Raw genomic sequence first — 26,023 nt, forward strand, 5'->3', positions numbered from 1 at the left:
CTCATTCAGGCCAAGAAAACCTACTTCTACTACTACTATTAGAAACATAGAAATGTCATGGCAGATAAAGGTCAAATGGCCCATCCACTATCTCCTCCTCTCCCTATTGGCTAAGGCTCTTAGTATTTGCATCTTCTCCTCTCCCTATTGGCTAAGGCTCTTTATACCTACATTGTGATGCCATAGAACTTTAGTAACATGATGGCAGATAAAGGTCAAATGGCCCATCCGCAGCATCCACTATCTCCTCCTCTCCCTATTGGCTAAGGCTCTTAACATTTGCATCTCCTCTCCTTATTGGCTAAGGCTCCTAGCTCCTTTCCTATAACCCTTCATTGAAGCTCCTTTTAAACCTAACCCTGTAAACCGTGCCGAGCTCTACGCTTGTGGAGATGGCGCGGTATACAAACCTAAGGTTTAGTTTAGTTTAGTTTAGTTTAGTCATAGAACTTTAGTAACATGATGGCAGATAAAGGGCAAATGGCCCATCTGCAGCATCCACTATTTTCTCCTCTCCCTAAGAGATCCCATGTGCCTGTCCCATGCTTTTTTGAATTCTGGCACAGTATTGGTCTTCACCATCTCTACCGGGAGACTATTCTTTTCTAAAGCGCTACTACATATATGCAGCGCTGTATACAGTACATTATATGCAGGTACTTTCTCTGTCCCTACTGAGCTCACAATCTAAGCTTTTGTACCTTGCCCAGAGTTGCAAGGAGCTGCAGAGGGAATTGAGCCCAGTTCTCCCAGTTCACAAATCTGCTGCACTTACCATTAGAACATAAGAATAGCCTTACTGGGTCAGACCAGTAGCCCATTCTCACGGTGGCCAATCCAGGTCACTAGTACCTGGCCAAAACCCAAGGAGTAGCAACATTCCATGCAGAATCCCCAAAGAGTAGCAAGATTCTAGAATTCCAAAGAATATCAACATTCCATGCTACCGATCCAGGGCAAGCAGTGGCTTCCACCATGCCATTCTCAATAACAGACTGGACTTTTCCTCCAAGAACTTGTCCAAACCTTTCTTAAAACCAGCTATGCTGTCTGCTTTTACCACAACCTCTGGCAATGCGTTCCAGAGCTTAACTTTTCTCCACCTCCACCCCAGCATAAATGGGAGTGCGCCTAAGGGTTCAGCACCTACCGGCCACCTAGGTGCCACTAGGTGTGATTCTATAAATGGCATCCAGTGGATGAATGACACGGTGAACAGAGATCATCAGAAGCAGCTTCAGCAGGCGGGCAGGAACGGGACATCCCGGGCGGTGGTGGTGGTGGCAGTGCGGTGGACACTGATTTGGCGGGAATTGGCGCCCAGGCCGCGTACCCCCCAACAAGTGGCCCACATACCCCCTGGGTACACGTACCGTAGGTTGAGAAACACTGTTCTAGGGCAGTGTTTTTCAACCTTTTTATACCTATGGACCGGCAGAAATAAAAGAATTATTCTGTGGACCGGCATTGGTCCGTGGACCAGTGGTTGAAGAACACTGGGCTAAGTCGTGGGACAGTCCCCACCCATCTCTACCCAATCTCCACCCCAGATCCCGCCCCCATAATAGTACTAATTGCACCTTGTGTGTCCCGTGCCTCATCTGGAAGCCTTCCCTCTGACGTTGCAACGTCAGAGAGAAGGCTTCCGGTTCAGGTGCAGGATACCCGTAGGAGCCGCAGCCCGTGGCTTTGTGCACTGAATCAGTGAGGAAGAGGGAGCTGGCTCGAAGATAATGCCGCATCGATCGCACCGTGGATCGGCGGTTGAAGAACACTGTGTTGGGCCTGATGCACGTGCTGGCCCTGTGGACCGGCAGGAAATTTCTGTGGACCGGCAGTGGTCCATGGACCGGTGGTTGAAGAACACTGTTCTAGGGTACTTGGCTGTTTTAAATATAAAAACATGAAAGTCACAAAAAATCTAAGTAGTTAAGAGGCTACAAACAAACCACACAGCACTCCAGCTTCCAATGGAGGCTGGTGTCATGTGTGCATGGGAGCCCATCAGTTAATGGTGCTTTTGATGCATGTAAGTGGCACATATCTCTAATCACCATTAAATTGGCCTGTAAATATTCCCACCCCAAGGGCTATTAGCTGCTTTACTTGATTGCAGATTTAACTTCTTAAAGATTTAATAGCAAGGTATGAGTCTGTTAGCCAGAAGCCCAGGGGCGGCTTTGCTATTAGAAAAATAGGCAATTGCCTAGGGTGGGGCAGTCAAAGCAAAATAATAGGTCCTGACAGCCAGACAAACTCAGAGATCAACAGTGCATACCTTCACCAGCAGAGAGGGTAGGTAAATGGCTTTTGGAAAGTGCTCTCATTATATATACAGATACACAAAGCCAAGTGAAGCCAACTATTCATTTTTTTAGAGGATCATTCTGGGAGGGGGGATATTGAGTTACCATATATACTCGAATATAAGCTGAGATTTTGGAGCCAAAAAGGCTCAAAATGGGGGTCTCGGCTTATATTCAGGTCAGCATACACCTGCCCCACCTCAAGAACCTGTTGCAGGCCTTCACTGGGATCCCTCCTGTCCCTGCCAACTCTAAAAAGTTTTACTTCCCTCCCGTCTCCCTGTGTACCTTTTGAATTCCCTGGCGGTCTCACAATAGGCCAGGATAGGAGGGATCCCTCCCGTCTCCTGTCCTGGCTGACTGTGATAATTTTTACCTCCCTCCCGCCTCCCCCACGTACCTTTCCAGTGGTGAACCAAGCAGGAGCAAGATCTTCCGACACTCCTGCTCGACGCAGAGCCGCTAGCTGAATGACTGCTGTGAGTTCTCGCAGAGCAGAGGTGCACTCTAAGGGAATGATAAGGAGTTCAGTCTTGGCCATGTTTAATTTTAGATGGTGGTGAGACATCCAGGTAGCAATGTCTGAGAGGCAGGCTGAAACTCAGGCCTGTATCCTGTCAGGTGTGGAGAGGTAGATTTGTGAGTTATCAGCATAGAGGATGTACCGGAAACTATGGGATGAGAAGTGTAGATGGAGAAAAGACAGATCCCACTAGTGGAAAGGCAGCGGAGGAAGATCCTCCAGAGTTTACGCTAAAGGTACGACGAGAAAGATAGGAAGAAAACCATGAAATAATAGAGCCCTGAAACCCAAGCAAGAAGAGTGTTTCAATGAGTAGGCAGTGATATATGGTGTCAAACGCTGCAGATAGAACTTGCCATTCGCATATCCCTCCAAAAACAACCAGACCACACCCTCTTACCATTACCACATACTTAAATCTAATGGGGACTTAAAAATTTATGCAAGAAAGACATCTAAATGTTGGTTTATGCATGTATTAAACCCAAATAGATCATGTAAAATGAGGGCCAATATTTCTCATTCACAGCATTATAATAATAATAATAATAAATTTTATTCTTATACCGCAGTACCTCTCATAAGAACACAAAAATTTCCGCTGCTAGGTGAGACCAGTGCTCCATCGTGCCCAGCAGTCCGCTCACGTGGCGGCCCTTAGGTCAAAGACCAGCCCCCTAACTGAGTCTAGCCTTACCTGCGTACGTTCTGGTTCAGCAGGAACTTGTCTAACTTTGTCTTGAATCCCTGGAGGGTGTTTTCCTCTATAACAGCCTCCGGAAGAGCGTTCTAGTTTTCTACCACTCTCTGGGTGAAGAAGAACTTTGTTACGTTTGTACGGAATCGATCCCCTTTTAGCTTTAGAGAATGTCCTCTCGTTCTCCCTACCTTGGAGAGGGTGAACAACCTGTCTTTATCTACTAAGTCTATTCAGTATTTTGAATTTTTCGATCATGTCCCCTCTCAGCCTCCTCTTTTCAAGGGAGAAGAGGCCCAGTTTCTCTAATCTCAGTCCTATGCGGTTAACAATAAAACGCTGAACAAAAACAGCAATAATACAGCAGTAGCATTAAAATTCATAATATAATTTATCAAAAACATAAGATTTAAAAATTTGGTAGGAGTTAGAGTGATTCTAAAACCTGTCCTTGGGGACCCCCAGCCAGTCATGTTTTTAAAATATCCCTAATGAATATGCATGAGCAAGATTTACATGCCTGTTATCTCTTAATTAGGTGCCATGAACTCATGCTCGAGTCCTAGCGATTTGATGAATTGTAGATCTAAAAAGAGATTGGTTTTGTACTAGTCCAGTGAGGTCCTCTAGGGCACTGTTCTTCAACCGACAAAAAAGCAGTGGCCAAAAAAGCAAATAGGATGCTAGGAATTATTAAAAAAGGGATGGTTAACTAAACTAAGAATGTTATAATTGTCTCTGCCTTGTGATCTTAAAAAACGAGAAGGAGCATTTAGCTGCCAAAAAGAAGCAATTACCTTAGGCCAGGGGGTAGGCAATTCCGGTCCTCGAGAGCCAGAGCCAGGTCCGATTTTCAGGATATCCACAATAAATATGCATGAGATAGATTTGCATCTCAAGGAGGCAGTGCATGCAAATCCATCTCATACATATTCATGATGGAGATCCTGAAAACCTGACCTGGCTCCAGCTCTCGAGGACCGGAATTGCCTACCCCTGCCTTAGGCAATAAGCCACGTATAGATTTAAATCCCAACATTAGTATCTTAAATTATATTCTCCAAATGACCAGTGAAGTCCAGCCAGTACAGGTGTAACATGAGAGGAGCAAGGTAATCTTGCTATCGCCCTTGCTGCAGCGTTTTGATAAGATTGTGATAGACAGACATGTCAAAAAATTAGGACACCCCATGAAATATTCAGGCCTTTCTTAAGAAATGTTCACATTATCAATGTCAAATCTTTTTTTTTTTTTTTTAAATCTCTGGAAAAGAAAGTGATGTAATTGCAGGTAAACAACCAAAATTTTCCTTGATTTACTCATGAAACAAAAGGTATCCACAAAAACGTTATGATTCAGCTGGAAGCCCAAATGATCACGTGGAAACTACTTGTCCCTGTCACTAAATTAAAACAAAATCATCCAAACTTGATGCTAGGAGGGTGAACCATCCCAAACAAATGAAGCATGGGAAATGACAGAGCATGACCCCCCCCCCCCAAACTGCCCATACTGGTGTGACCCAATCTTGATCTGGGAAGAGAATTTCTCACTAGGGCGGGATGCAGTCTAAGGGCTGGGCCTTGCTTCCAGGGAAACTGTGACATCGGGAGCCACAACCAAAGCATTCAAGCCAAGATAAATATCTGGGTCGTGGGTTTTGTTTTCACCCTCAAAATAGGAGGACTCGTGCCTTTGGACTTGGATTCCTGTGCCAACTGGTTCCTGCCTCCCAAGGCAATTAGCCTCACTTACCAGCAGCGTTAATCTGGGCCAAACGTTTAAAAGGCAGGCTTAGTGCTTTATTAATCAGTACATCTAAAATTTCTTAGCTGCCAATGAATTGTGATAATTATTTTTTGAATTATGTTTATTAAAATCTTTATCTACCGCATATACAGCCAAAAAAGGATCAAAACAGTTTACAATATAATTAAATCAAACTATGAAAAGAACTCCATTTAAATAGAAAAGAAAAGGAAGAGAAAAGTAACATTCTTAATACATAAATTAATAAAATTAATTAATCAATTTACCCGGGTGAAACTGAAATGCAGGGACAGGGGAGATATGATTCAGTTGTTAAAAATACTTGAAAGTTATTAACGTAGCCTTTCTCTGGCTTTTAAATTTCCCCAATTATGGAATGAACTTCCTTTAATTTTGAGGTGTCCCAGCTCTTTCCAATCTTTCCGTAAATCTTTAAAAACTTTTCTATTTGCTAAACATTTTGAAAACTAATCCTCTTGTATTTTAGCTTATCTTTTAACTTATTATTAACCGCGTCGAGCTTCCTCTGGTTGAAGATCCGTTATATAAAGTTAAGTTTTAGTTTAGAACATAATCTTTTCCAGAGAAAGGAAAATGGTAAAATCAGAGGACATAATTTGAGGTTGAGGGGTGGTAGATTCAAAGGCAATGTTAGGAAGTTCTACTTTACGGAGAGGGTGGTGGATGCCTGGAATGTGCTCCTGAGAGAGGTGGTGGAGAGGAAAACTGTGACAGAGTTCAAAAAAGCATGGGATGTACAAAGAGGATCTAGAATCAGAAAAGAATTGTAAATATTGAAGAACTAAGGCCAGTACTGGGCAGACTTGCACGGTCTGTGTCTGTACATGGCCGTTTGGTGGAGGATGGGCTGGGGAGGGCTTCGATGGCTTGGGAGGGTGTAGATCAGGGGTCTCAAAGTCCCTCCTTGAGGGCCGCAATCCAGTCGGGTTTTCAGGATTTCCCCCAATGAATATGCATGAGATCTATGTGCACGCACTGCTTTCAATGCATATTCATGGAGGAAATCCTGAAAACCTGACTGGATTGCGGCCCTCAAGGAGGGACTTTGAGATCCCTGGTGTAGATGGACTGGAGTGAGCTTTGACGGAGACTTCAGTAGTTGGAACCTAAGAACAGTACCGGGCAGAGCTTTGGATTCTTGCCTAGAAATAGCTAAAGAGAAGGAAAACAAAAACCCCAACAAATTTTTAGATTGAATCAGGTTGGGCAGATTAGATGGACCATCTGCCGTCATCTACTATGTTACCCCTCTCTTTTACTAAAGCGTAGTGTGGGTTTTAGCGCTGGCAGTGATGGTAACTGCTCCGATGCTTCTAGAATTCCTATGAGTGTCGGAGCATTACCACCGCCGCTGGCGCTAAAACCTGCTCTACGCTTTAGTAATGGAGGGGGTAAATTAATAAAATAAAAAATATAAACATATATAAATGCTGATTGAAGTCCCAAATTCACAACCCTTCAGTTCAAAAAGGCCAGTTGAAAAAAATGTGCCTTTAAATGTTATGAATTTGTATGTATTGATTTAGGAATTGTTTGATAAATAAGATTTTGATTCTCTGTCGGCTGCTTTGTTGTTGCCTTCAAGACTCGAAAGGAAAACGAGAAGCTTCAGTGTATTGCAGGGGCCCTACGAGGGAGATGGTCAGGCAGCAGCTCTTCTACCTGCTTCCTCTGTGACCTGGCCTTGGCCACCAGAGTGCTAAGCAGAAGTCATCTGCCCTCCTCGTATGGCATGCCCAGGGCTGACTTTGCAGCCTATAGCACTGAGACAAGGAGCTGGCCTGTATTCCAATTGTTTTTTTGACTTATTTCATGATGCTTCCTGTAATATCAGTATTTGTTGCCAGCTTTAGTACAATACCCATTTTATAAAGGCACTATTGTTTCAAATACCTGCTCTTTTTTCAGGTAGATTTTTTTCCCCTGAAAATAATACTTAGGATTCAAATGCATTCCATGTTCTTTGTAACAGTTTTCCCACAAACAATTCGTGATTGTCTCCTTAAAAATGAAATTGGGAAAGTACATATCCCAAGCCTTTGTGCAATTTAAGCATATCGGCCCTGAATCTATAAACGTCACTTAGAAGTGGTCCGTGCAGAATTCAAAATTATTTAATTGGTTTGGTAATTGAAAATGTCATCAAAAGCCAATTAATGCCAATCACTTTAAGTTCTATGTGGAACTCAGTGAGGCACCTATCTGAAAATCAGATGTGGAATGACTTAGGCAGTAGGCGATGGTAAATTAGGCCAGAAAAACCCTGGCCTAATATACTGATGGGATCTGGGTTGGCCATTGTTGGAGACAAGATGCCCGATAGAGCTTCAGTCTGTCCCAGTATGGCAATTTTTGTGTTCTTAAGTTTAAGCAATCAAGCCACTGTGACATCACTGATGAGGTTGGCTGTTATGGCCAAATTCTATAAATGGCGTCCCTACTGTAGGCGGCGGTAGGTGTCCTACCACTGTCTAACCAGCCAATAGGGATGCACATTAAATTTTTAGAAAACCTACCCTGAGGCAGGTTACCTACACTGTAGGCATTTTTGCAAACCTAGGGAGATGCATAGGGCCGCTTAAGCTTGCCCAAAACTAGGCATGGTTTCATCTGGAACTGGTCTTAGGCCGGCAAAATGCTGGTCTACATTTCAAATAGACGTGGCCACTGAGCCGAACGCGGCAAGAGAATCTCCCTGCTGCGATCAGTTTAGTGGTCACAGCAGGGAAACCATTTCTCCCGCGAAGGCAGCTGGCAGGAAAGATGCCCACTTCCTCCTGCTGGAACCCCTGAAGCCCCTCCCTGAAAAGTCCGTAGCAGGAAGAGGGTTTTTAGGTATTTGGCCAATTGGAGTCTTAGGCCACTCTCACTGCATCCCAGGATGCACTGGGAACGAGGCCTAAGACTCCAGTTGGCCCAGGTGCCTAAGGCTCTCTAATCATCACGTTAGACTCCTCCCCAGTAAGGCTATTCTCATATTCTTATGTTCAGATCTGGGTTTCGTTGACTTGCTTTCTAAGGAGGAGAAATCCCAACCACTAAACCAAATAATAAATTAAAACATAATTATCGTACACTTTTCTCTAGTCTACACCATATCATTACCTAATCATTAAATATCACATGTATCACTATAATACTTTATCATAAAGGCCACTTACATTTCAATTTATGGCAAAAATTATGCTGGTTTTAAGGCTCTGAGCACTTCTTTCATCACATACAATTTTTTATATATGAAGTATTTGATAATAATATTTTGAATAAGGATTTTTGAATGTTTTTGCAGTCCTGGATTTGTTATTGCAAGTTGACTCAGTAGCGGGATGTATAATTCAATCTTATATTCCCTATATACTATTACAATACACACTAGACATATTTATATAACTCTAAGTGAGAACTTTAGAAAAAAAAGGCTCTCTCTAAACTTTTAGCCAACTACGAAAACGAGAAGCAGAAATAAAAATGTGTGTGGTGGAGGGAAAGGGCCCAAGAGTAGGAATGTGCATTCAGTAGGCAGTTAAAAAGTACGAAAAACGATCTTGAATGCCCCGTAAAAGAAAAACGTAGGAGTGCTGGCTTTAAAATACAGAAAGTCTTGAAGAAGGGGCTCTGAAATGGGATATGCAGCGATCATCGCTAAAAGAGGTGGAACAATAGCTGGCTTTGACTGGACCCCATCTGTACCCTGGCCAACAGTCCTGTCGCAGGCAGATACTGCCTCTGGGTGTTCACATGAGCAGAACAGCAAGTAGAGAGAGGGGAATAGAAAGAGTTGGGGAGGGGGGGATGTTGCCGAGATGGATCGAAAAATAGGAAGATTGTGGAACTAGGGTCTCCCACTTTTTTTTTTTTTTTAATAAGATGATTCAGATTCTAATTTTTGTGGCTGACACTTGAAATTCAACAGAATGAAGAACAGAGAGTTTGCCATCAAAACGCACGGCATTGTTACAGGGGACCTAATTGAAGTAAAGGGCTGACCAGTGGAAGAACTCCGATTAATAAAAACCTGAAGGCAGAGACTTGTGTATTTGCATACCGAAGTCCTTTAGCTGGTGCGCTGAAGCCTTAAAAGAATGCACAACTAAATTTAAAGGAATGTCCGACTGAAACATTAACCCTTTAATCGGCAGATGGTGAAACAGCTGCTTTACGTAACTTGATGTTAACCGAGAGCAACAGTGCCAAGTAACAGGCATTTGGAGATGCAGATAATAATAATAACAGTTTATATATATCCCAGGACCGTGAAGTTCTATGATTAAAAATGCTACAAATTGAGTAGAACTAACATATTTTGAGATTAGTGACTAACAGTTTTAGAGATCAGTTGTTGTGGGAGGGATTGTGCAGACCTAAGTACTTCAAGAATAGATATGTTTTTAGGTGTTTCCTAAATTCCCCATAGTTATTTTCCAGATCTTTGCCCCATAAGAGCCATAGAAACGAATGTTGCTTCTGAGCAGCAACGCCAAATAAAAGGTTAAGGACACTTCTTGCTTCTATCATGAATGACAGTCAATGAAATAACTGTTTATTGGATTTGCTCTGTGGGGCCATTTTTATAGCATTATTTTACCTATGAAGTTTAAACAGTTTAATTTTCTTAACACTTTACAGGATGTGAAAGCAGGAAGCTCTCCCAGAAAGTTCTCTTTGAAAATAAACTCAAGCTACTAGAATCTAAGACACGGATTTATATGTTGGGTAGAATCCAAGAAGGAGCAGCAAAAAGACTTTTTTAGGGATCCAGATTTAAATATCATCCCTTTGCTCAAGGTGTGACTGACCAAGTTGGTTAATGTGAACTAGACAAAGCTGGTTAATCTCCCTAGGCTTCAACTAGGCCCATGTCTAACAATAAACATCATGGCAAAATCTAAGTATGTGTTCACTTATAGTATTCCATGTAATCTGGGAATCACTTCTTACGAATTTGTTAAGAGTAGGGCATTTGTAATTATGTATCTCATTGGTTCTTAAACCTGTGCTGGGGGACCCCCCAGCCAGTCAAGTTTTCAAGATATCCCCAATGAATATACAGCACATGAGGCAGATTTGCATATAATAGAGGTGAAGGCGATAGAAGTTGAAAAGGATATCAATCTCAATCTGTCTACTTTGGAGGAAAGGCAGGAAAGGGAAGATATGATAGAGACGTTTAAATGTCTACGTGGCATAAATGCACGCGAGTCGAGTCTCTTTCATTTGAAAGGAAACTCTGCAATGAGAGGGCATAGGATGAAGTCAAGAGCTTATAGGCTCAGGAGTAATCTAAGGAAATACTTTTATACAGAAAGGGTGGTAGATGCGTGGAACAGTCTCCCGGAAGAGCTGGTGGAGACAGAGACTGTGTCTGAATTCAAGAAAGCCTGGGATAGGCATGTGGGATCTCTTGGAGAGAGGAAGAGATAATGGTTACTGCGGATGGGCAGCTCTATGACCTCACAATGCAGGTGAACAGAGCCTTAGCCTATAGGAAGAGGAGATGCAAATGTTAAGAGCCTTAGCCTATAGGAAGAGGGGAGATGTGATAGAGACGTTTAAATACCTATGTAATATAAATGCACATGAGTCGAGTCTCTTTCATTTGAAAGGAAGCTCTGGAATGAGAGGACATAGGTTGAAGTTAAGAGGTGACAGGCTCAGGAGTAATCTGAGGAAATACTTTTATACAGAAAAGGTGGTAGATACGTGGAACAGTCTCCCAGAAGAGCTGGTGGAGACAGAGACTGTGTCTGAATTCAAGAAAGCCTGGGATAGGCATGTGGGATCTCTTGGAGATGCAGATGGACAGACTGGATGGGCCATTTGGCCTTTATCTGCCATCATGTTTCTATGTTTCAATCTCCTGGGCACTTTCGTAAACAAAGAAGCAACTAGTGAGGAAGAAATACTCTGCAGAATAGCACTTGGTTGCTGTTCAATGAAGGCTTTTGACAAAGTATTCAAAGGAAGGAAATAATACTCCAAACAAAGATCAGACTTGTCCATGCACTCATTTTCCCAGGGTCAATTATGGATGCAAAAGCTGAACACTACAGAAACAGGACAGAAAGAAGACTGACTCATTTGAGCTTTGGTGCTGGAGAAGGATCTTATGCATGCCGTGGACTGCCAGAAAAACTAACAAATCGATTCTGGAAGAGATCAAAATGGCTATGTCACTCAAAGCCCAAATGATGAAGTTACGACTGTTTTATTTTGGTCACACTGTCAGAAGAGAAAGATCATTGGAGGACATTATGTTTGGGAAGATTGAAGGAACCAGATGAAGAGGGTGACCTATAATCAGATGGCTGGATATAGGAACATAAGAATAGCCTTACTGGGTCAGACCAATGGTCCATCAAACCCAATAGCCCATTCTCACGGTGGCCAATCCAGGTCACTAGTACCTGGCCAAAACCCAAGGTGTAGCAATATTCCATGCTACCGATCCAGGGCAAGCAGTGGCTTCCCCCATGTCTTTCTCAATAACAGACTATGGACTTTTCCTCCAGGAACTTGTCCAAACCTTTCTTAAAACCAGCTACACTATCTGCTCTTATCATATCCTGTGGCAACGCGTTCCAGAGCTTAACTATTCTCTGAGTGAAAAAAAATTTCCTCCTATTGGTTTTAAAAGTATTTTCCTGTAACTTCATCGAGTGTCCCCTAGTCTTTGTCATTTTTGACGGAGTGAAAAATCGATCCACTTGTACCCGTTCTACCCCACTCAGGATTTTGTAGACTTCAATCCTATGTCCCCTCAGCCGTCTCTTTTCCAAGCTGAAGTTCCCTAACCGTTTTAGTCTTTCCTCATACGAGAGGAGTTCCAGCCCCTTTACCATCTTGGTCGCTCTTCTTTGAACCTTTTCTAGTGCCACTCTATCTTTCTTGAGATGAGACCAGAATTGAACGCAATACTCCAGGTGAGGTCGCACCATGGCATTCTAACCATTGTTGTGGAACTCGGTCCCAGATTGTGTTCATTCGATCGCTGACTTTTTGGCCTTTCGACTGGCATTTTCAGATTTGGGTATTTTATAGATTTGTTACTATTTAGGGCTCCTTTTACAAAGGTGCGTTAGGGCCTTAATGCGCGGAATAGCGGTCGCTAAAATGCTCCGCGTGCTAGCTTCGACCGCCTCCTCTTGTGCAGGCGGTAGTTTTTCGGGTAGTACGCGTTATAGTGTGCGCTAATCCGGTGTGTGCGCTAAAAACACTAGCGCACCTTTGTAAATGGAGCCTTTAGTCTATTTATTTGTCGATATTTTTGAATTCTGTACTGTATAGTGATGTTTTATTTTGATTTGTTTAAGTCTGTCTAGTTTTATTATGCATGTAATGGTGTTATCCACATAAACATAGAAACATAGAAGATGACGGCAGAAAAGGGCTACACCCCCTGTCTATGCCCTAATGACCCAATTTCCTTATCGTGACCCTCGTAGGGATCCCACATGGGTATCCCATTTATTCTTAAAGTCTGGCACGCTGTCTGCCTCGATCACCTGCACTGGAAGCTTGTTCCAATGATCAACCACTCTCTCTGTGAAGAAATACTTTCTGGTGTCTGCAGCAGCCACTCTCTCCTCCTCTCCCTATTGGCTAAGGCTCTTAACATTTGCATCTCCTCTTCCCATAGGCTAAGGCTCTTTACACCTGCATTGTGATGTCATAGAACTTTCTGATTATAGAAACATAGAAACATGATGGTAGATAAAGGCCAAATGACCCATCATAGAAACATAGAAACATAGAAGATGACGGCAGAAAAGGGCTACAGCCCATCAAGTCTGCCCACTCTGCTTACCCACCCCCTGTCTATGCCCTAATGACCCAATTTCCTTATCTTGACCCTCGTAGGGATCCCACATGGGTATCCCATTTATTCTTAAAGTCTGGCACGCTGTCTGCCTCGATCACCTGCACTGGAAGCTTGTTCCAATGATCAACCACTCTCTCTGTGAAGAAATATTTCTGGTGTCGCCATAGACGTTTGATATGCGGGGGAGGGAGGGGAGCACTTTGTGTAGAGGAACTTAGCGAGCAAAATGTTGTAATAATACTGTTGGATTGTCGGTTCAGTAACGATTTGATAGTGAGCGTGCAGACTGGATAGGCCATGCAGGCGCTTGTGCCGTCAGTTACTGTATTACTACATGTTACAGCTAAGGTGGGAACAGATCAGCAAAAACGACAGAGCACTCACACTTTGCACAATTTTCAGCCACTCCGTTTAGGTGGCCCCAATTTTGTTTCAAAGCAGCACCTTCACATATTAATATAATCAAATATTAACATTTTTAGGACCCCTGAGGAAGGCATGTCTGCCGAAACACAGCCCGTGTTGGGTCTGTTAAGGATCAATATATGTGATTGAAACATTCAAGATAATGAAGAGAATAGACTTAGCAGATAAAGACAGATTGTACATCCTCTCCAAGGTAGGGAGAACGAGAGGGCACTCTCTAAAGTTGAAAGGGGATAGATTCCGAACAAACGTAAGGAAGTTCTTCTTCACCCAGAGAGTGGTAGAAAACTGGAACGCTCTTCCGGAGTCTGTCATAGGGGAAAACACCCTTCAGGGACTCAATGTAAGGAAGTTCTTCTTCACCCAGAGAGTGGTAGAAAACTGGAACGCTCTTCCGGAGTCTGTCATAGGGGAAAACACCCTCCAGGGATTCAAGACAAAGTTAGACAAGTTCCTGCTGAACAAGGACGTACGCTGATAGGGCTAGTCTCAGTCAGGGTGCTGATCTTTGACCAGAGGGCACGATGGACCACTGGTCTGACCCAGCAGCGGCAATTCTTATGTTTTTATTTTTTCATTTTTATTGTGGAGATTTTCCAATAAATTATCATTTAGAACATCTCCATCCCCAGTCTCTTTTTGTTTTTTTGCCAGCTAAGGTGGGAGCAGCATTTATTTTCAGACACCCCTCTCCCCCCAGCCGTCATGCCAGGAGCAGCAGATTGCATCCCCAAATAGCTTTGCTTTTGTTAAATCAATAACGAGGGATGCTTGCAAATGTAGTTAAGTTAGATCAGTGTTTCAGCTGAAGTTTTTACATATAGGAGTGATAGAAAATGATCCCGAATGCAGTAAATATAGGTAGTTAGCTTGGAGTTGGCTGTCATTGGTTCAGAATTAATGCCCTGGTGGGAGCTTTTCCAGGCAGACTAAAGCAAGAGAAATAAACGAGACGGCTCCGAGTTCAGCCGTAAGTGATAAATGAGGACAGAGGAGGCCATCCATCTAGTCCCGGCAAAGTGGACATAAACACTAAAGCAGTTTAGCGGAAGACGTGTCAGCAAATGTGATCACTTTGTAAGTTGTCAGGAGGATAGAGAACAACTTCTTTCCCAGTGTCACAGGGGAGCGTGCTAGTCTGATGTGACAGCTTTCATCCATCCATGTCCTAAGAAGCGGGAGTATGTGTGTGGGTACAGAATTGAAGGGAGGGGGGAGTTATTTTAGATAGATATATTTGTGTGTGACTTGTAAAATGTTTCCTAGCTGCTTAAGTATCCTTGAAGTGACATATCCACAGCGTGTTCTGATAAACACCTACAAATTCACGTCATAAGAGTTCAGTGTATTCATATCAGGGCAAATATTAATCATGTGAACAGGACTCTTGATTTTCTGCTCTGGATTCCAACACCCCAGAGTAGTTTAAGGCCCTTACTCCCCCTCTCTCCCAGTGCCAGCATCTCCCTGCTCTCTCCCCCTTCCCAGTGGCAGCATCTCCCCCTCACATCTTTGCTCTCCCCTCCCCCCCCGCCCCGCGGTGGTTAGCTTCTAATTTTTACATCCAGTCTCTCCCCCCTCTCCTGGTGGCCAGCATCTCCTTGCTCTCTCCCCCTTCCCAGTGGCCAACATCTCCCCCTCACATCTTTGCTCTCCCCCCTCCTCCCCCCCCCGCGGTGGTTAGCTTCTAACTTTTACATCCAGTCTCTCCCCCCTTCCCAGTGGCCAGCATCTCCCCCTCACATCTTTGCTCTCCCCCCCTGCAGTGGTTAGCTTCTTCCTTTTACATCCCTGCCCCACAGGGCCCTGTCTTCTCTCTCCATCCCTTACATGTCAAGCACCTCCCCTTATTTTTGAAAGGTTCACACTCCATGTTGTTTGCTGTATTACCACTGCCAAATCCACTCGGTCTTTCAGTACTAAAAGACTTAGTGCGGCTGACATGGGGGTCTTCAATATCCACGCATGCTGAAGGCCTTCCATGTCTTGCACCCTCTGATCTTCCTGTATTAGAAGGAGAAGACATAGCAGGCCTTGAACCATGTGGGTGCTAAGACCTTGTGCCAGCTACACTGATTAGTAATGCTGATTGCCACACCAGTGACATCCTCCAAATTGTCGCATCCTAGGCTGATGCCTAGTGTGCCTTGTTGTCGGTCTGCCCCTGGTAGAATCTAGGGAACCTAGAACTTCCTGACTGGGTGGTGAAAGTGACAGCCATAGCATTCTATCTCATAGCTCCCCCACCCCACCCCCCACTCTTGCATTACATCAGGCTACCAAACAGTGGCAGTCACACCTTCAGTCTTACAACTTTAGCATCATGCGTCCTCTTTCATATAGTTTCCTTCTCTCCGGTCTTCTACCTCTTCTACCTTTCCAGTCTATCTTTGTCCAACCAAATCTCCCTCAATCAGGAAGGTGTGGCTCACTGGTAGAGCTGCTGAGGTTGTGAGATCAAATCCTGATACTGTTCCTTGTGACCCTGGGCAAGTCACTCAATCCTCCGGTGCCCACTGCTTAGAAATGCCAAAGACACAAAAAGGCAGGATACAAGTCCCCATTTCCTTTCATCAAGCCCAGTATCCTGTGCCCAACAGTGGCCAACCCAGGTCCCAAGTACCAAGCTAGATCCCAAGTAGTAAATAGATTTTATGCTGCTTATCCTAGGAATAAGCAGTGGATTTCCCCAAGCCATCTCAATAAAGGCCTGTGAACTTTTGAGAAATTATCCAAACCTTTTTTTTAAACCCCGCTAAGCTAACTGATTTCACCACATTTTCTGGCAACGAATTCCGGAGTTCAATTACACTTTGTGTGAAGAAAAGTTTTCTCCAGTTTGTTTTAGTAGCTTTATTGCATGTTCCCTAGTCCTAGTACTTGTTATAAGTTAAATTTTTCCTCTGCTTTTCATACGTTTGACATAAATATCTATTTGAGTCCACTTTGCCTATCAGGGACTTACAATCTTGAACAGTCTACCTTCCCATTTAAGACAGCTTGATTCATATTAACAGTTTAGGAAAGTGTTGAAGATGATTGTTAATTATGTACTGATTGTATTGACATAATTGTAGCTCCCTAGGCTGAGGGTTAATGGTATATGTAAACAGCACGAAACGTTGAAATTTGTGGGTTATAAGAAACATAGGGAAAAGGAGACTTGAAGCATTTGAATTCCATAATAGAGAATGACACAGTGAGAAAATTCATCACCGTTCCCGTCCCCGCGGATAACCGCAGGGAACCATCTCCATGTCATTCTTTAAGGAGAGAGGGAAGAATCAGAGTCTGAATGGGCCCAGCCACTGGCCCTCAAGCCTTGCATTGAAGAACGCTGGTGTAGAAGGACTGAGTTTGAGATGGATACTAAAGAATGGCACGGAATGCTTTCCCACGGTTATCCGCGGGGACGGGGACGGTGATGAATTTTCTCACCGTGTCATTCTCTATTCCGTAAACATATACAATCAAGTAGCATGGTAGCCATGTTAGTCCACTTTAATAAGTAGAAATCAAAAGAAATAAGGTGATACTGTTCTGGCCTGAGGAAGTTAGTCAAAAAATGTATTAAGTTAATCCAAGAAAAGTTGTCATTTTAGTTTTCATTTAAAAATTTTTTATTTATTACCAAAATCTAGTCTTAGAGACATTTGGAGCATGGAGATAAAGCAGTATATTTCTGCCTCTCAATGGCCACGAATTTGGACTTGGAGGATGAAATGTACAGCGTCAGCATCTATGAGACAACCTTGGTTATTTTTATTACATAGGATTTTTTTGGACCCCAGTTCGTTTGCAAAAGTTAGACAGTTCTAAATCTAATAGATGCTGGAAATGTCATCTTGATATAGGGACTTTGGATCATCTTCTATTCTATTGTCCTTTGATACTTAATTTTTGGAAGTCGATATGGGGTCAAATTAATGTTGTACTTGAGTCATCAATCCCATTGACTTATGAAGTCATAATATGTAGAACACTATTAAACCCCTATGGATCGTTATAAATGCCGGCTTTTCTTAATTATGACGGGAATAGCCAAACAGATGATAACATGTAATTGGAAGAACTATGATCGACTTAACTTTCCTTTCTGGTGGGCGAACTTATGCTCCAGCTACAAATATGAAAAAATGAATGCTGAGATATTGGGGCATAGTAATGGATTGAACTTGGTGTGGGGCCCATTGGCATCTGTTATTGCTTCTACATAGTTGTCATTTCTCTTTAATTTTTGTCTGATTTCCTTCCACATCCAGGGTGGGAATGTATTACTACTTTAAATAAGAGTGGGTTATTGGAAGGATAATTGTATTATATTTTTGATTAAATAAAGGGGGTGGGGGAAAAGATTACTTTTGAATATTTGTGAGTTCAAAGTGCTTTTCTGGATTTGTTATACGTTCAGATTCATATGTATTGCACTGTTACTACTTGAAAATCAAGATTTATTTAAAAAAAAAAAAAGATTTCTCAAAACATTGGATTGCGTCTGCTCTCCTTCTGACAACACGTCCCAGCATTGGGACATAGAAGTGACATCGGAGAGAGCTGACACCGATGCGGGCAGCAAGTTTGTGATGTTGCTCAGGCCAGGAAAATGAAAGAGATGCGAGGGAAAGGAAGGAGCGCACATGTGCAGCAGGGGGAGTCAGGAAGGAACGGGGGGAGGCGGAGAGGAGTACGAGTGCCAGCGCCCAGGGCTGACCCTCCACACCTTAGCAGAGCCACAGCTCCAGGGACAGAAAAATACGTACTGTAATTGAATATACATTGCTTGAAGCCTTCAGGCTTGAAGGTTTTGTATACATTCTGGTATATTAGGCATACAGGACTTCCCCGATATTCGCGGGGGTTCCGTTCCAGGAACCCCTGCGAATCTCAAAAAACCGCGAATACGGTTTTTCATGGGGGAGCCTGACGAGGGCAGCGGGAGAGCAGCCGGAGCACCACGAGTGCAGGAAATCATTCACGGTACTCTCCGACCGCCTCTTCCTGCACTAAGTCGGGCCTTATCCAATCAGGAGCTGCGTGTCAAAGCAGCTCCTGATTGGATAAGGCCCGACTTAGTGCAGGAAGAGGCGGTCGGAGCGTACCGCGAGTGATTTCCTGCACTCGCGGCGCTCCGGCTGCTAATCTAATCTAATCTAATCTAAATCTTGGGTTTATATACCGCATCATCTCCGCAGATGGAGCTCGACACGGTTTACATGGTTAGGGAAGGAACGGAACTCCAGTGGAATTATATAAGTATGAGAGAAGAGAGGTTGGTGTGAGAGTGCCAGGAGCGGGACGGGGTTACGTTCTGGAGAAGAGCCAGGTCTTCAGATGCTTACGGAATGGTAGAAGGGGGCTCGGTTCGCAGTCGGAAAATACCTCGAATGACCGGGACTGCAAACAGCCGACCATGGACAGCCAAGGGAACACTGTATTTCTGTCCCTGGAGCGCTCACAATTAAAAAGTCACAAAAAGGGAAATTCTGACTTAGGCGCCTGTAATGTAGTGTTCACATCCAAGCTAAAAGCCCACTTTTTTCAAACTGCTTTCAACTCTTAACTCCCACTCACTGCTCTCAGATACCTAGACCCACTATAATCTCCCCAACCCTGACATGTCCTTTCTAGATTAGATTGTAAGCTCTTCTGAGCAGGGACTGCCTATTGTAACGGCTCCTTTGCATTCACTCTATAGAAATTCAACTCTGAACTCCCCCTCACTGCTGTCAAATACCCAGATTAAAAAAAAAATAAAAAAAAATACAGGAACATTCATAACCCAAGAAAGACATTAATTGAAATGCTTCTACAAATAATGTAGTTTTTAGGAGTTTCTTAAACTTCAGAAAATCTACAAGAGCTCTTAGCGGTCCAGTCAACTTATTCCACAACGTTGCTCCCACGAAAGAGATAGCGGAAGACCCTTTCCCTTCTGAAATAGAGGTTGGACAGCCATATTTTGACCCCTCCCTAGCCCCAACTAAATCAGGATCAGACCACACCCCTTGGTCCTAAGTTATAGTCATCCATTTCCCTGCTTTATAAACTTGGGGTCTGGAAGTCCATGCAATATGAATGTCTAAAATAAATGCTGGTTTTCAGATGTCCGAAACACATAAGGGCCTTTGTTGTCTTTATCTTCAAATCTGTTTCATTATGAATACAAAACAACAAATAACAAAGACAGCAAAGTCAAAGGAAAGATCTTTCAACAATACAAAAGATATCACATTGTTTTGGTGGAACAAGAGTCGAAACCCCCGTCCCCCGAAACCCACCCAAGCAGCAATAACCACCCGTACAAAATCCCCCCCTCCTATTCCCATGAAGCAAACAGAAGTCAAGCAACAAAACTCCAAAATGCCAAAGGCCCGTGTTCTGGTGGTCCTTGGCAGTCACAAGAGGAAAGCCCTCCCCCCAACAAACAATCAAACGAATCAACAAAACAAAGGGAGGGGAAAAAGAAAGGAAGTGCCTGCGATGACCGATCCCGGGAGTGAGCGCAATGAACCTCAACAAGGCTAAGCAAGAGGATTCAAAAGGAGACTGCAACCTCTAAGAGATAAGGAATTCAAATAGACTCTCCACACAAGCATAAAGCGACGAGGGTGACCAACCGCCTCTCGGGCCTCCCATGAGGCCAAAGTATGCACCAGAGCTCTCCAGGTCCAAAAAGAGGGAGGCTCAGAAACAGTCCAGGATTGCAAAATGCATTTGCGAGCAAGAAGACACACCTTACGACATCAGTGGTGCCCCCCCCCCTTTTAGTCGTCACCAGGGAACTGCCAGAAAGCGCAAGATATAGCGATCTTTTGGTCTCCCTTCAACCTAGTCTCCGATATTAACATGTAGAGCTCCCCTTAGTTTGCAAAGAAATTGCTCAGCTCCGTGACTCATGTCTTCAAAGTGTGGAAAGGGTATAGCTTTCCTCCGGATAGGAGGTCTTTATAATGCATCGTTAGGCCAGAATATGAAAAGCAGAAATGTGATGCCTGGAAGGGAACATCTTTTGCAGAGAGAGGTTGAATAACAGATGGCATTTTTACTTGAAGCATTTTGTCTGATTAATTTTCGTCTTCGTACAGGAGTTGCTGCGTTCCATTGAGTGAGAGCCTGCCACCGAGATAGTAGAGCCCTCCCAGTTTGACACTATATCAGCCTTTCTTTCAACGTTACCTTTCTACTTTTCCCTTCATAGTTTTGCACAAGCAGGTGCCTCGCTGACATATGGAATCAGAAAATCGGGTCTTTAAATTAATTATGAAAGCACCACAATGGTTTAGTAAATATTTTGTATGGTAATATACTCATAAAATAGACTTTTTCAGCATCTCTGTTTGCAGAATAGCACAAAGAATCCTTAGCGGTGGGGAAGTGAGAGTCAAACCAGATATTAAGGCCCGGATTCTCAAACCGGCGTTGGTTTTCTAGATGCCACTCTATTCGGGTCTTTATCTGCCGTCATTACTATGTTACTGTGGGCACCCTTTATACGTGAGTGGTCAACATTTTCTTAAATCAAATAGTGTATGCGTGGTCTATAGCATACTCCTTGGAGGCAAATATGGAGAGAGAGGGTAGTGATTGGTGAGGATGAGTGGGTGGGGCTAGGCTAGGTTTACCAGACATCGGGATTTCCCCAAACATGACCTTCTTTTGAGGACATGTCCAGGGGTCCAGATGGCTTTTCAAAACCCATCACTTTTCCAAGTTTTGAAAAGCCTCCCTCAAAATCGCTGCCGGGTAGGAAAGCAACGTGATGATATCACGCTCACACGGATGCGCTCCTGCCTGACCAGAGCAGGGGATGGGGATGGGGATGGGGATGGGTGGAACTGGGCAAAGTCTAAGGAGTCCGGATTTTCCAAATGGAAAATCTGGTAACCCTAGGCTAAGCAAAGAGGTAGGTTTTTATAGCTTTCCTGAAGTTTAGGAGTCCCTCAGGGGGATCTGATGTGGGGAGGTAGGTTATTCCAAAGATTTAAAAAGAAATGGGAGTAGGATCGTTCTCAAATTGTTTAAAGCTGGAGGGCATTTCCTGGGGCGTGGCGGGGGGGAAGGCTGTTTCACCTTGGGAGTGGACGTTTATAATAATAATAATAATAACTTTATTCTTCTATACCGCCACAATCTTGCGACTTCTAGGCGGTTTACAATCAAGGAAGCTGAACATTCAAGTTTCAAGTTTATTAATTCTTTTGATTAATCGCTTAATCATAGTTCTAAGCGATGAACAATTTAAAATACATTCAAAGGGGAACAATACAATACAAACTTAAAACAATAAAATAAGGTTAAAAATTAACTCATCATATTCATAACATAAGGTAAAAAAGGGGTAGTGAAATACATTTAATATAGGAAAGCAAAACAAAAAAAGGAAAGGTACATGAGGGAACAAAAAAATAAAAGCATATTAATAGAATAAAATCAATGACCTGGGTATTAAGAAATTAAATATCAAAGGCATCTTTAAAAAGGAATGTTTTTAAATTACTTTTGAATCTTCCCAGGTCCTGCTCCTTTCGTAAATAAATTGGAAGAGCGTTCCAGGTCTGTGGTGCGGTTACTGAAAAAATGAATTGGCGTCTTGTGTTTATAATCTTAAGTGAGGGGATAGTTAGTAAATTTTGTTCATTTGATCTTAAAGCTCTGACAGGATTATATGGAATTAAGCATTTATATATGAATGCTGGCGTTTTATTGAGAAGAGATTTGAAGGTAAGCAAACAAAGTTTATATGGTTATCCTACAATAGGAAATACAGAGTGCAGAAATTTTAAGAAAGCAAAAATATAAATATACAGTTTGCTGAGCGAGAATATAGGTTATACAGTTTGCTAAGAAATTTCTGAGAGGACCCGTTAAGAAAAGGTAACGCATTTCAAAAAATACAGCGAAAAATTACAATATGATAATAACAGTTTATATAAATCGCTGAACTGTGAAGTTCTATGCGGACTTATGAGGGGAGAGGGAATGGATAAGAGATCGGGAGGACCTTTATTGTAGAGAGAGAGAAGAGCGGGTCAGTTGTCTAGGTATTTCAGGAACAGGTATGGTTTTAGGCGCTTCCTAAATTCCTCATAAGTGGTGGGTGAAAGCAATTGATCTAGGTGTTTACCCCATAAGGCTGCTTGGTGTGAGAGAAGGTATTCATGGTGTTTTTTCAGTTTGCAACCTCTAACTGGAGGGGAAACGAAGTTTGAATATGTGAGAAGTATCTGGGTACCATGTTGTGGAAGGATTTGTTTGCTAGCACTAGGCCTTTGAAGATGCAGCCAGTGGATCAAGGTCAGTGCAGGGGAGACAGGATCGTGGACTTGTCGGTTTTTCAGTAGTCTGGATGTTGATATCTTCTGACTTTAGTGTCTATACAAAACAGTATGTTATCCGTTGTATTAACACCTTACTAAGAACAGTTACCTCAGAGGTTATTAATGAGGGTATCAAAGTTGTACACGACGTATACAGTAGGTTAACTGATTGAAGTCTGATTTCCAGTTTTCCTGTTCAAGCGAAACCACCACCTAAGATGCAATTGGTTTAACTTAATAAGTACATTGGATGGGTAACTCCTACAGCTTGAGTAGTAAAAGTGGGGAGTAAGCAATCGAGTACATACATTTCACGGAGCAAAGTCAGGCTTGCTATATAGGTGGCCCCTATACTAAGCTGTGTTAGACGCTAGCGAGTGCCAAATTCAGCTTAAAATAGACTACCACAGCACATGCATAAGAACCAGTTCATTTGGGGGGGTCAGGGAATGTTAATTTTAATTGCTGATTTTAGGTTTGTATGTATTGTTTCTATTTGTGTATTGTGATTTTTTTTTTTGGTATGTGATAGGCGTGAGATCAATTTTTAAAATAAATTACTGCATTCTATCTGGTTAGTGCAAGATTAACATGTGAGCCTTTACCACCTACAAAATGGGTGGCGTAAGCGCTCGCGCAGTATTTTTTTTAATGGTCACGCACGAATGACAGCATTAGCCTATGGCCAATAATACAAGCATTGGAAATTGGCTATTTTGCAGCTGTGGCAAAATTGAGAAGACCCCTCCCCCCCGCACAAGGGCATGGCTAAGGACACTTTGTGCTGCCACTTTGCAAAAGGACCCCCTAAGCGAGAGGTCTATATGTAAGTGTTTTACCAGTTTCCCTTTCACTAACTGCTTTTCTTTCTCCTTCTTCTGTTATTTCGTCCAATTTGTAGGATTATCCAGAACCGGATTTTGGTTGTTATCTTGGCCATCGTTATCATCTTCACCATCGTGCTGGCTGTTTTTTTTTCTTTCCGGAGCCACTGATACATCTGTTCCCTTCTGGCAAACAGCAGCAAGAGTGTGGAGGGGGGGGGAGAAAGAAGTCGTCAACTTGCCCTGTGTAACTAAGACAAAGTGGTCCTATGAATCACTCCCTCCTTGCACTGACAAAATTCCTCTCCCTGTTGCTCTTCCACTCAGGTGCAGGTAACTTAGAAATATTTTGTATTAGCTGCTGTATATGCATTTCTTGCCTCCTCTCCCTCCTTAGCCCTGGCTTGCGTTCTGTTTAGCGCTTTAGTGTTGTCTTAAGAAAGCAATTTAAAAATGTTTCCCGTGAGAGGTTCGCCAGAGCCCAGGCGTCACTATATTGAGCACAGGTGTCCATGTGTCTGGATGGGGGAGGGATCATTTTGGCTATCAAACTCTGTTTTTCATACCTGCACTAACTCTGCAGACTTTCTCTTCCGTCAGAGAACGGTGAGTCAGTCAAAAATCAAATATTACAGGGAGCAGCAGCTGAAATCACGCCAACCAACTTTGTAATAAGTAACCAGAACAATTTGGCAAATCATATTAGCAGTTGATGGCCTTAGACATCCATTACTTGTCCATGGCTTCAATTAATATTACTGCTGAAGGTGCTGAGAAGTTTCATATGCTTTTTCAATTAAATAAAGTGGGGAAGGGGACTGTCCAAAGTCACGAGAATGGGAACAAATATTATTTTAAATAGTACAGGCTCAGAAACCTTAAACAAATAGAAGACTGTTAATATTAATTAATAAATAAATATCTGTTTTCCTTACAGAACTTACTAGTTATTGGTACGAATTAGCTGCATGTGGTTAAGGTGGATCAATCCAGTCTTAGTTTAAAATATTTTATTAGGTGGGGGGGGGTTACTGTACTCATTTGTAGGCATTAATTGCCCAATCAGTTGGTCACTGCTGTAAGCCAATTGGGGTATAGTTGAGGCCTGTTCCAGAGAAGCCCATGAAGGTGAAATACCCACATTCAGAACTATTACATTTGGAAGCCATTTTGACTATTTGAGAAAAATGGTGCTTGAAAACCTTTTTACTTAAATAACATATGTACCGAACATCAGGAATTGAAAAACGTCTGTAATGAAAAATACATCTCTCGCATTGTAGAAGAATGCGAGCAAGAAATAATATCTGATAGGGCAAAGGTGAAGGGAGCAGTGGTGTAGCAAGGGTAGGAGGCGCCTGGGGCACGGTGCCCCCCCTATCCTCCCCACTCCTTCCCGCCCTCCATTCCACACTTGGCTCTCCCTCCCAACCCCCACATGCCTCTAAATCTTCTCCAGCGCGAGTGGCTTCGGCAGCATGATCCTCGCGCCAGCATTGGCTTTCCCTCTGATGTCACTTCCTGGCCCCGTGACCCGGAAGTGATGTAGAGGGGAACCAGGCTAGCGCGAGCAATAGGCAGAAATTGCTCGCGCTAGCGAAGATAATACAGAGGGTGGGGGAGGGATGGCGTGGCGGAGAGGATCCAGCGCCCCCACCAACTCGGCACCCGGGGCGGTCCGCACCCTCCTTACTACGCCACTGGAAGGAAACTTAAGAAACAGATGAAAAGAGAATGCCACAAAACCAGGCAACGTAATACTTTGAAGTGCCTTGCTAGTGCTACTGCTTCAAAATTTACCCTCCCCGTTTACAAAGCGGGCCGGTAGGATAATTGGCTTAGTCAAAAAGGGCCTTAGATTGGGAATTTGGCTTTTTCACTAAAGCAAGCCTTGTTTGCCCTGTGAACCTAATTCTTCACTCGGAGCATTTCTGATATTTTAAATATTAAGAATGCAAGCACATACACTTCTCCCTCCGAATCCTCCCTTTAATATCCACGGATTCGGTTATTCGTGATTTTTTTTTTTTAATCAATTTTAATTTTTTGGGCTATTTTTAAGCCCTCTGAGACTCCCCGGAACCTTACCTGGTGGTCTAGCGGGCTTTCAGGGCAGAAGCGATCTTCCTACTCTCCTGCCCTGTGCAGGTCACTCATAGGAAATGACTGTCGTGAGCTCCCATAGTCTCTCGAGACTACGACGGGAGCTATTTCCTATGAGTGATCTGCACGGGACAGGAGCGTAGAAAGATCGCTCCTGCCTTGAAAGCCCGCTAGACCACCAGGTACGGTTCCGGGGAGTCTCGGAGGGCTTAAGGT

At 43.2% G+C, this 26,023-nt stretch overlaps 1 protein-coding gene across 2 annotated transcripts in view; it reads left to right on the forward strand.

The window, feature by feature from the left end:
• The window catches only part of VTI1A (vesicle transport through interaction with t-SNAREs 1A), a 783,069-nt gene extending 757,302 nt beyond the window's left edge, over nt 1–25,767 (forward strand). For both annotated transcript variants that reach the window (XM_033941340.1, XM_033941338.1), the window contains exon 8: nt 23,782–25,767. Coding sequence is in view for 1 of the 2 variants with exons in the window: in XM_033941338.1 (XP_033797229.1) it covers nt 23,782–23,875 (94 nt within the window). In the remaining variant the exon portion in view is untranslated. The remainder of the gene's footprint in view (nt 1–23,781) is intronic.
• Nucleotides 25,768–26,023: the final 256 nt, after the last annotated feature.

This window comes from Geotrypetes seraphini, chromosome 4, assembly GCF_902459505.1.
Source record: "Geotrypetes seraphini chromosome 4, aGeoSer1.1, whole genome shotgun sequence".
NCBI lineage: Eukaryota > Metazoa > Chordata > Amphibia > Gymnophiona > Dermophiidae > Geotrypetes > Geotrypetes seraphini.